General features: G+C 39.6%; 1 protein-coding gene across 1 annotated transcript; it reads left to right on the top strand.

Moving 5' to 3' along the window:
• Window positions 1,063-2,007, top strand: LOC102190748 (olfactory receptor 10T2-like). The gene has a single exon (XM_005677318.2). It carries the CDS (start codon window positions 1,063-1,065, stop codon window positions 2,005-2,007), a length of 945 nt encoding a protein of 314 aa, XP_005677375.2.

Here is a 12,408-nt window from a genome sequence, read left to right as displayed (position 1 = left end):
ATCCTCTGTCGTCCCTTTCTCCTCCTGCCCTCAATCTTTCCCAGCATCAGGGTCTTTTCAAATGAGTCACTAGTGTAAAGGTTTTAGAATTATGTTATTTCCAAATCAAATCACAGGTGTCCCACAGAAAATGGTGAGGCTTTTTCTGAGAACATTATGGAGGCATCAGAGATTGAGGCAGTGGTCAAGAGAGTGAAGGTATCAGCCCAAGAATGGCCATGCTCTGAGCATGACTTGAGCTTTAGCTGGATTCTTAATCCCAAATTACCATGACAAGAGAAATCCCAATATATGAGATCATTCTAAGCCCATCTCAAAGGTTTCACAACTAATCATAAGCAAATAAATCTCAACACTTTAGTATATGTAAGCAAGCAGTATTTGTCTCAAGTATATGAGGGACTAGAGAAATGACTTTTCAATTGTTTTTTCTAGTTCATACTTTCATAAAATTACTTTGAAGATAGGTGATTTCCAGGACTGTCGCTCTCATGTGGGTTAAGCAAATGGTTTAATCTTTTTGAAATTCAGTTTCCATAAACTCACAGGTTTAGATGAGATGACTTTAAGATCGCCTCTTGATTTAACACATTACGTATGAAGCTTTTATGCCGATAAGAAGACAGAGAAATGGAAACAACTTACAAAAATGAAAATAATGTCTTCAGATATCATTGAACTGGGGATTTTCTTATGCCACTCCTCCTCAAGCCTACTGCTTTCTCCTTGCCCCTTGATCAATGTGCTTAACTTGTTTGTTACTCATTTTTTCAGATCAGTATTGTCAGTTTTGTAGAGAAACACAGACATGGTCTATTCTGGGGCATTCACTTTTTTTTTTTTTTAAGATCTAATATTTTATATATATACATTTTTTTTACAGTATTTTATTTTACAATACTGTATTGGTTTTGCCATACATTGACATGAATCTGCCACGGGTGTACATGAGTTCCCAATCCTGAACCCCCCTCCCACCTCCTACCCCCACCCCATATCATCTTTTGTCAAATTCATTCTTTTGCCAGTTGCAGAATGTCTGAGTCTGATTTGCAGTGACCAATGAAAAGGCAGAACCAGAGCATGATCACCGAGTTCATCCTTATAGGCTTCTCTAACCTAGGGGATCTGCAGATCCTTCTATTCTTTATCTTCCTCCTGGTCTACCTGACCACTCTGACGGCCAATGCCACCATCATGACGGTCATTCATCTGGATCGGGCTTTGCACACTCCTATGTACTTCTTTCTCTTTGTCCTCTCCTGTTCTGAAACCTGCTACACCTTGGTCATTGTACCAAAAATGCTGACCAACCTGCTTTCCACAGCTCCAACTATTTCATTATCTGGGTGTGTGGCCCAGCTCTATTTCTTTGTGGGCTTGGCCTGTACCAACTGTTTCCTAATTGCCGTAATGGGCTATGATCGCTACGTTGCCATCTGCAACCCGCTCAACTACACACTCATTGTCAGCAGAGCCACCTGCACACAGCTGGTTTTAGCCTCAAGCTTCTGTGGTTTCCTGATCTCTGTGGTTGTCAACGTCCTGGTGTTTAGTGTTCCCTTCTGTGCCTCCAATCGGATCAACCACTTCTTCTGTGACATTTCCCCTGTCATAAAACTGGGCTGCACAGACACCAACCTGAAGGAAATGGTCATCTTCTTCCTCAGCATTCTGGTGTTGCTGGTTCCCTTAGTGCTGATCTTTATCTCCTACGTCTTCATTGTTTCCACCATCCTCAGGATTTCCTCAGTAGAGGGGCAGCGTAAGGCCTTCGCCACCTGCGCCTCCCACCTCACAGTGGTCATTGTCCACTATGGTTGTGCTTCCTTTATCTACTTGAGGCCCACATCCCTGTACTCCTCAGATAAGGATCGGCTTGTGGCAGTGACCTATACAGTGATTACCCCACTACTTAACCCTCTTGTCTATACACTGAGAAATAAAGAAGTAAAGACAGCTCTGAAAAAGGTTCTCAGTAGGTACTTGCTTTCCAAAACTGTATAAGTTGCTATATCAGGAAAATTATATTCACGAAAGTATCCAGGATATGATGCCAATAAACATAATTTTTGTTTAAAAAAGAAAACAAGGAAGAAGGTAGTGTTATTTTTATTGGAAAGACCTTTCTGTTTACCCTCTCTTCACAGTACAGTTTGTACCATTTGGTCTTCAGAAAGTTATGTGAATGTGGCAACTTTCAAAGACCCAATCCATGCTGTTATTGAACATTTAAAATGTCAATTTTCTCATAAATACTATAAATACTGCATTATTTCTCTGAGAATGCCCAGTCTGCTAATATTCTTCCTACACTGAAGGAAACAGTAGAGAATGTTGTTTAAATGTCTGAATGCTTTGGTATATTTTTTGAGGTAAAAGCAATATTTACAATAAAAATTATAGGCAAAAAGAAGAATTCATTTATGGAGAGATGAGTTCCATGAGGCTAATGGTAAAGCAGAAAACATGGATTTTGGAATCATAAAGACCTAGGTTTGAATATTGATTTGAATCATTGTCTAGCCAAATGCCATGGGTCACACTTAACGTTTCTCATGGTCAGTTATTCCCTATGTAATGTGACATCTTTAATGCCTTCTCATTTGGGCTTTGTAAGAACTAAAGGAGTTAATAGATGCAAAACAACTTGGTGCTCTTCTGACAGAAAGCATTAAAAATTGCTAGTTTTTCCCCACCTCCCTTCATTTTCCTTTCTTTATTCCATAAACTAGAATTGCAAAAACATCAGTTGCAGGGTGAAATTGAGTTGACCATCCAAGAGTTCTTTTGTGAATCTGTCAATATGAGCAAAGTATTAAACTAGGTATTGTAGGAAAAGAGTAATAAACTATGGTTCCCTCTTTCTTTCATGCTTCACTATAAGAAATAACCAAATGGTAATCACCTAATATAGGTGAATTACACTTATTTGCATGACTATTTTTGTGGATTTTGTTAAAGATGCGTGTCAATAAAGCAACATAATTTTATATGAACCTAATTTCTAAAGTGTTCATTTCTCAGCCTTCCAATTGAGCAGCACGTAATAGGAGCTCTTACTTGGGTATGTGGATGGGGGTAAAAGTTGAATGGTCACATAACATAGATCTAAAAATAAGTTTCCTATGTGAGCATGTACCTATAACTTAAATTATATAAAATGGAAATAAATAAAACATTGTTTACAGAAGAATTAAATCAGGAATGCCCTATGGTATATATAGCTTGTCTTTTTATGACTGGCTTATTTCACTTAGAGAAGGGAGAGTTGTTATTTAATGGTTACCATTTCAGACTTGAAAAATGGAAGCGTCCTGGAGATCTGTTTTATAACAATGTGAATATAGTTCATACTACTGAACTACACACATAAAAGTGGATAAGATAGAAAATTTTATGTTATGTCTTTCTTACAATAAAAATAGGTCTTGTTATGTGTCAGCAGGTTATGTTATGGTTTGCTGTTTTGAGCTAGGCTCAACATAGTAACTCTGCTTCAAGTTTCACATTCGTTGGATTTGACCATTTTGGATAGGTTGGAATTAGATTTGCATCAGTTATTTTCATTCCAGATACCAGGTCTAAAAGGACTGGGAGAGTTCATCTAATGCTGGTAGTAGAAAACCTGCAATGCATTTTAAAAAAATATTTATTTATTTTAATTGGAGGCCAATTACCTTACAATATTGTAGTGGTCTTTGCCATACATTGACATGAATCAGCCATGGGTGTACATGTGTTCCCCATCCTGAACCCCTCTCCCACCTCCTCCCAATCCCATCCCTCAGGGTCATCCCAGTACACCAGCCCTGAGTGCCCTGTATCATGCATCCAACCTGGACTAGTGATTTGTTTCACATATGGTAATATACATGTTTCAATGCTATTCTCTCAAATCATCCCACCCTTGCTTCTCCCACAGAGTTCAGAAGTCTGTTCTTTACATCTGTGTCTCTTTTGCTGTCTCGCATATAGGGACATTGTTACCATCTTTCTAAATTCCATATATATGCATTAATATACTGTATCAGTGGTTTTCTTTCTGACTTACTTCACCCTGTATAATAGGCTCCAGTTTCATCTACCTCATTAGAACTGACTCAAATGCATTCTTTTTAATAGCTGAGTAATATTCCACTGTGTATATGTACCATAGCTTTCTTATCCATTCATCTGCTGATGAACATCTAGGTTGCTTCCATGTCCTAGCTATTGTAAACAGTGCTTCAGTGAACATTGGGGTACATGTGTCTCTTTCAATTCTGGTTTCTTCAGTGTTTATGCCCAGAAGTGGGATTGCTGGGTCATATGGTAGTTCTATTGTCAATTTTTTAAGGACTTTCCATACTATTCCATAGTGGCTGTATTATTTTGGGTTCCCACCAACAGTGTAAGAGGGTTCCCTTTTCTTTGCATCTTCTCCAGCATTTATTGAAAAAATGTGCAATACATTTTTTGATCAAGTGGCTCAGATGGTAAAGAATCTGTCTGTAGTACAGGAAACCTGGGTTCAATCCTTGGGTCTGAAAGATCCCCTGGAAAAGGGAAAAGTTACCACTTCAGTATTCTCGCCTGGATAATTCCGTGGACAGAGGAGCCTGGTAGGTGACAGACCATGGTGTCTCAAAGAGTCAGACACAACTGAATGGCTAACAATACTTTGAAACTGGCAAACTATCCCTCCGCCTATCTTCATTGGCTAACATAAATCCCAGTCGGTTCAGTTCAGTTGCTCAGTCATGTCTGACTCTGTGCAACCCCATGGACTGCAGCACATCAGACTTCCCTGTCCATCACCAACTCCCAGAGCTTGCTCAAACTCATGTCTGTCATGTCAGTGATGCCATCCAACCATCTCATCCTCTGTCATCCCCTTCTCCTCCCACCTTCAATCTTTCCCAGCATCAGGGTCTTTTCAAATGGGTCATGTTTTTGATTCAGGTGGCCAAAGTATTGGAGTTTCAGCTTCAACATCAGTCATTCCATTGAACACCCAGGACTGATATCCTTTAGGATGGACTGGTTGGATCTCCTTGTAGTCCAAGGGACTCTCAAGAGTCTTCTCCAACACCACAGTTCAAAAGCATCAATTCTTCAGCTCTCAGATATTTCTATGATCCAAATCTCACATCCATACATGACTACTGAAAAAAACCATAGCTTTGACTAGATGGACCTTTGATGGCAAAGTAATGTCTCTACTTCTTGATATACTGTCTAGGGTGGTCATAGCTTTTCTTCCAAGGAGCAAGCGTCTTTTAATTTCATGGCTTCAGTCACCATCTGCAATGATTTTGGAGCCTTAGGAAAGGAAGTCTGTCACTGTTTCCATTGTTTCCCCATTTATTTGTCATGAAGTGATGGGACCAGATGCCATAATCTTCATTTCTTGAATGTTGAGTTTTAAGCCAGCTTTTCACTCTCCTCTTTCACTTTCATCAAGAGGCTTTTTAGTTCCTCTTCACTTTCTACCATAAGGGTGGTGTCATCTGCCTATCTGAGGTTATTAATATTTCTCCAGGCAGTGTTGATTTCAACTACCTTTTATCCAGCCTGACATTTTGCATGATGTACTCTGCATATAAGTTAAATAAGCAGGGTGACAATACACAACCTTGATATACTCCTTTCAAAATTTGGAACCAATCCATTGTTCCATGTCCGGTTCTAACTGTTGCTTCTTGACCTGCATACAGATTTCTCAGGAGGCAGATAAAGTGGTCTGGTATTCCCATCTGTTTAAGAATTTTCCAGTTTGTTGTGATCCACACAGTCAAAGACTTTGGTGTAGTCAATAAAACAGTTGATGTTTCTCTGTAACACTCTTGCTTTTTTGATGATCCAATGGATGTTGGCAATTTGATCTCTGGTTCCTCTGCCTTTTCTAAATACAACTTGAACATGTGGAAGTTCTTGTTTCACATGCTGCTGGAGCCTCACTTGAAGGAAGCATTACTTTGCTAGCATATGAGATGAGTACAATTGTGTTGTAGCTTGAACATTCTTTGGAGCTACCTTTCTTTGGGGTTGAAATGAAAACTGACCTTTTCCAGTCCCCTGGCCGCTGCTGAGTTTTCCAAATTTGCTGGCATAATCAGTGCAACACTTTCACAGCATCATCTTTTAGGATTTGAAGTAGCTCAACTGGAATTTCATCACCTCCACTAGCTTTGTTCATAATGATGCTTCCTAAAGGCCCACTTGACTGTGCATTCCAGGATGTCTGGCTCTAGGTGAATAATCACACCACCATGGTTATCTGGGTCACTAAGATCTTTTTTTGTGTAGTTTTTCTGTGTATTCTTGCCACCTCTTCTTAATCTCTTCTGCTTCTTTTAAGTCCATATCATTTCTGTCCTTTAGGTAGTTCCATCTTTGTATGAAATGTTCCCTTGAAAACTCTAATTTTCTTGACAAGATCTCTGGTCTTTCTCATTCTATTGTTTTCCTTATTGTTTTGCATTGATTACTGAGGAAGTCTTCTTTATTTCTCCTTGCTATTCATTGGAACTCTGCATTCAGATGGTTATATTTTTCCTTTTCTCCTTTGCCTTTAGCTTATCTTCTTTTCTCAGATATTGTCTCCTCAGACAACCATTTTCCCTTTTTGTACTTCTTTTTCTTGGCATTAAATCCCAAAACCAAGCCCAAAATTCTGTGGTTGAGAATTATACTCTGCATCTAAAAGCAGCAACTGCAAAGTCACAGAGCAAAAGGGAAAAAGAGCTCTTGCTGAAAATTTAACCTACAACAATGAACTATGAACTACCTTTTTTCCTATCCCAATATGTTTTTAAATGAAGATTTAACTTTTCTTCAAATATGGTGAGGACAACATATCAGGAAGCAATTGCCATTGGAAGGATAGTTAATTGCACACAATTCCCAAGGGAAGATAGGACATGCCATGTTTAGGACAAGAGAACAGTGTAAGAGCCTGAAAAAGCAGACAAGTAGGCTTCCCAGATGGCTCAGCGGGTAAAGAATTCAGCTGCAATGCAGGAAACACAGGTTCTATCCCTGGATCAGGTAGGTGCCTTAGAGAAGGAAATGGCAACCCACTCTAGTATTCTTGCCTAGAAAATCCCATGGACAGAGGAGCCTGAGAGACTACAGCCAAAGAGATTCACAAAGAGCACATTAACTCATTAGGGGCTATGGACTCTGTATTGATTAGTTTGCATGTGAAAGACTTGCTCTAAAGAAAGTCCTTTGTTATCTCCAGGAATTGGAAAATTCTAACCCTAGTTAGGAAGAGCAGTTCCTCCTTGATAATTGAGTCTCCAAAAGGCCATCCAGGCTGATCAAAGAAGTCAAAACATCTGACACAGAAACTAGAAAATATAGTTAATATGCAGTGTTATGTCAATATTCTAAATCTTTTGGCTTTGAATATAAACTTTACAGTCAGTCTTGATGTCCCACAAAATAACTTGCTGGAATTTTTACTGGGATTGCATTAAATCTACAGAACAGTCTGAGAAGAACTGATGTCTTAACAAAATTCAGTCTTCCTATCCACATAGATTATTCCTCCATGTACTGAGATTGTCGACTAACAAATTGGCACTTGCCAAGAGCATTGCCAGCACCTGAACAACAAGGGCATTTACCATCTGCCTCTGTGGAGACTGATTCCTGTGTTGCTGTAGCTGTTGACCTTAACACCCCTGAGGGAGTTCAGGGTGAAGTGAGGCACTTGTTCTTCAGGGAATCTTGTGGAACATGTCTTTAGATATTTTCAGGAACTGATTTCATGATCCCAATCTTTGCATCTCTTGATATCTAGAAAAGCACTAAATCCCTTCATCAGCTCTTCATGACTAGCAGAAAATCTTGTAAAATGAGTGCTTAATTGCATTGAACTATCCTGAACTACCCCTTCCCAAAAATCACATATTGGTCTTCCCCCACTGCATTTTTGGAGCAACCTCTCAGAACTAACTGAGGTGCTATCTCCAGGGCTGCAGTCCTTATTTTGCACCAAATAAAACTTAACTCACAATGCTCAAGTTGTGCATCTTTTTTTAGTTGACAAGATCTTTAATATCTTTCACTAATATTTTATAATTTTCCTCATAAAGGTCTTATACATATTTTGTAATTTATCCTTAAGCATTTCTCTTTTTAGCTGCTAATATAAATGATTTATATTTTTAATTTCAAATTCCAATTTTCTATTGCTGATATATAGAGGAAAGTGAACTTTTGTATAGCAATGTTGCTATAATCTTGCCTTTTTAGTTTCAGGAGGGTTTTATGTTTTTCGTTTTGGTTTGTTGTGGGGTTTTTTGACTTTTTTTTTTTTTTTTTGCCTATTCTTGAGAGTTTCTTTGTAGGCCATCATGTCATCTATGTATTCTTGAACATCTAAGTACTCTTGTACATCTAAGTACTCTTGCCTGGAAAATCCCATGGATGGAGGAGCCTGGTGGGCTGCCGTCCATGGGGTGGCGAAGAGTCGGACACGACTGAGCAACTTCATTTTCAATTTTCACTTTCATGCATTGGAGAAGGAAATGGCAATCCACTCCAGCGTTTTTGACTTGAGAATCCCAGGGACAGGGGAACCTGGTGGGCTGCCGTCTATGGGGTCGCACAGGGTCAGACACAACTGAAGTGACTTAGCAGCAGCAGCAGCATGCCATCTATGAAGAGAGACAGTTTTATTTCTTCTTTCTTTTGACTTTTTCCTTCTGTTTTTATTTTTGTAATTTCTATATTGCTGTTTTCCAGAAGCTGAATCTGGATTTGTTTCTGAAAGATTCTTAGAGGCACTACCAATTTAGATGCTCTATACATTAAATCCAGAGCTGAGGTTTCTTGAGTTAAGTGATCATGCAATTTTGAGATGCAAATCAGAATGAGGGCCTACCAATTACAGCCTCTCATAAGTGAATCTATTTTACCACCCCGACCATATCTCCTGTCAGCCTTGAGACAACTCCCATCAGAACCTCCCACAATGAGCTAAAAGATGGGCTTAATTCTGTTTTATGTTTATCTTAAGGTGTCCTTTCTCAGATTCCCAGTTTAGAGTAGATCTACTGTTTGACTCCCTATTTTGGTGGGTCCCAGTCCCATCACTTCATGGGAAATAGATGGGGAAACAGTGGAAAAAGTGTCAGACTTTATTTTGGGGGGCTCCAAAATCACTGCCAATGGTGACTGCAGCAATGAAATTAAAAGACACTTACTCCTTGGAAGAAAAGTTATGACCAACCTAGATAGCATATTTGAAAGCAGAGACATTACTTTGCCGACTAAGGTCCGTCTAGTCAAGGCTATGGTTTTTCCCGTGGTCATGTATGGATGTGAGAGTTGGACTGTGAAGAAGGCTGAGTGCCGAAGAATTGATGCTTTTGAACTGTGGTGTTGGAGAAGACTCTTGAAAGTCCCTTGAACTGCAAGGAGATCCAACCAGTCCATTCTGAAGGAGATCAGCCCTGGGATTTCTTTGGAAGGAATGATGCTAAAGCTGAAACTCCAGTACTTTGGCCATCTCATGTGAAGAGTTGACTCATTGGAAAAGACTCTGATGCTGGGAGGGATTGGGGGCAGGAGGAGAAGGGGATGACAGAGGATGAGATGGCTGGATGGCATCACTGACTCGATGGACATGAGTCTCAGTGAACTCCGGGAGTTGGTGATGGACAGGGAGGCCTGGCATCCTGCGATTCATGGGGTCGCAAAGAGTCGGACATGACTGAGTGACTGAACTGAACTGAACATTAATTTCTGTCTGCCTCATCCTGTGATTCCCTCATATCACTAGCTGGATTTGTAATTACATCCAGATAAATAAATGTCCTTGATGTAAAAGACATTTTTAGTCCTTCATTCTTCTCAGGATTCTTACTTTCTCTCAGATTTTGACCTAGAAGTTCCTACAATGCTTTCAGCTGATAAATATGCAATAAGGAAATTTTTTAAATGTTCCCCAGCAATTTCAGTTGTTTTCAGAAAGAGCATTTGTTTAAATAACCAGAGTAGTCAATAGAAGAAATAGAAATTCTCAGCAATCCTCTTCAGTCTTTTTTCTTTGAATATCCTAGGTTTAGTCATTCAGTAGTTTCTACTTAGCTTTCTTATTCTCAGAATTTTTATTCATAACTCATTAGTCATATCTTAGCTCTGGTTACGTTTAAGAAGATCTTCACTGTGAGGTGCTCGTCTTTCTAGCTATGCTGTCTCTTCACTGACACATGCTTCAGTTCAGTTCAGTTCAGTTCAGTTCAGTCACTCAGTCATGTCCGACTCTTTGTGATCCCATGAATCACAGCACGCCAGGCCTCCCTGTCCATCACCATCTCCCGGAGTTCACTCAGACTCACGTCCATTGAGTCGGTGGTGCCATCCAGCCATCTCATCCTCTGTCGTCCCCTTCTCCTCCTGCCCCCAATCCCTCCCAGCATCAGTCTTTTCCAATAAATCAGCTCTTCGCAGGAGGTGGCCAGAGTACTGGAGTTTTAGCTTTAGCATCATTCCTTCCAAAGAACACTCAGGACTGATCTTTAGAATGGACTGGTTGGATCTCCTTGCAGTCCAATGGACTCTCAAGAGTCTTCTCCAACACCACAGTTCAAAAGCATCAATTCTTCGGTGCTCAGCTATCTTCACAGTCCAAATTGAAGAAAGTAGGGAAAACCACTAGACCATTCAGGTATGACCTAAATTGAATCCCTTATGATTATACAGAGGAAGTGTGAAATAAATTTAAGGGACTAGATCTGATAGATAGAGTGCCTAATGAACTATGGACTGAGGTTCATGACACTGTAGAGGAGACAAGGATCAAGACCATCCCTGTGGAAAAGAAATGCAAAAAAGCAAAATGGCTGTCTGGGGAGGCCTTACAAATAGCTGTGAAAAGAAGAGAAGTGAAAAGCAAAGGAGAAAAGGAAAGATATAAGCATCTGAATGCAGAGTTCCAAAGAATAGCAAGAAGAGATAAGAAAGCCTTCCTCAGAGATCAACGCAAAGAAATAGAGGAAAACAGACTGGGAAAGACTAGAGATCTCTTCAAGAAAATTAGAGATACCAAGGGAACATTTCATGCAAAGATGGCCTCAATAAAGGTCAGAAATGGTATGGACTCATGCTTCAGTATGCCTCTTACTACACACAGTTTTGCTACCCTGATATAGCAGATGGATTCATGTAATTTATTTATCTTTGTATCACTGTAATATTTAACAGTGCTTTCCAAAGCACAACACTCAAAAAATGGTCACTGAATAAAAGTCATTCCCTTATAATAATTCCTTTAAGGGAGCTAATAAATCCAGTTGTTTGACTTTTTATTCAGTATACGCTTTTTCCAGTAGTCATGTGCAATCTGACAGTTGGGCCATAAAGAAGAATTTATGCTTTTGAATTGTAGTGCTGGAGAAGACTCTTGAGAGTCCCTTAGACAGCAAGGAGATCAAACCAGTCAATCCTAAATGAATCAATACTGAATATTCATTGGAAAGACTGATGCTGAAGCTGAAGCTCCAATACTTTGGTCGCCTGATGCAAAGAGCCAGCTCATTGGAAAAGCCCCTGGTGTTGGGAAAGATTAAGGGCAGGAGGAGAAGGGGATGACAGAGGATGAGATGGTTGGATGGCATAACTGACTCAATGGACATGCATTTGAGCAAACTCCAGAAGATAGTGAAGGACAGAGAAGCATGGCATCCTGCACTCTGTAGGGTTGCAAAGAATCAGATGTGATTTAGTGACTGAGCAACAAATTGGGTATAGAAGCAAGATACAGCCTACCAGTGTAATCCCCCAAAGTGCCAAACATACCTACATTCACCAACCTCTGCCTTCATGTCTTATGCTTTATCAAATCAACCTTCAAGTGAATCTGCAGGTTGGTGAGCTTGGTTTCTCTTGGCATATCAGTGTTTTGTAAACTTTCTATCTGAAAGCAACTCCCTTATGCCAAAAGAATTCTTATTTACATTTTTCATTCTTTGCCCAAATAGAATTTTTTCAATCTATATTATTGTCTTCTGATATTAGATAAGATGTTCTTGTCCAAGTTTAGTCATTTATCTTTTGCTTTAGCTTTCCTTGTCTCAGAGGGCCCCAGTTCTTGGAATCCCAGAAGGCTATAAATACTCTCCAACCTAATTACAGACTCTGAATTGGCATATGAATAGAGACTGGGCTAATTTCAGCTTCTTATTTAAGACTTAAAAAGGTTGACACCTCTAAGTGTCCAAATAAACCCATTATGAAATGTTTCAGCACACTTTTTTCCCAGTCACTTACCCCTTTAGGACAGATGACATTACTTTTACAAGTAAACTTCTACTGCTGCCTCTTTCCACGTTCAAAAGACCTACAAGTCTGAGTCCTCAAATCAAAGTCATATGTCAACTTCCTTGATCATTTGAATGTAAGTGGGTAAGT

This window comes from Capra hircus, chromosome 3 (genome assembly GCF_001704415.2).
Source record: "Capra hircus breed San Clemente chromosome 3, ASM170441v1, whole genome shotgun sequence".
Classification (NCBI taxonomy): Eukaryota; Metazoa; Chordata; class Mammalia; order Artiodactyla; family Bovidae; genus Capra; species Capra hircus.
The sequence above is the reverse complement of the archived record's forward strand: the minus strand, read 5'-3'. Positions and strand labels throughout refer to the sequence as shown.

Excerpts from the sequence above, each read along its gene's own strand:
- LOC102190748 (XM_005677318.2), top strand. The coding sequence starts at position 1,063 with ATGAAAAGGCAGAACCAGAGCATGATCACCGAGTTCATCCTTATAGGC.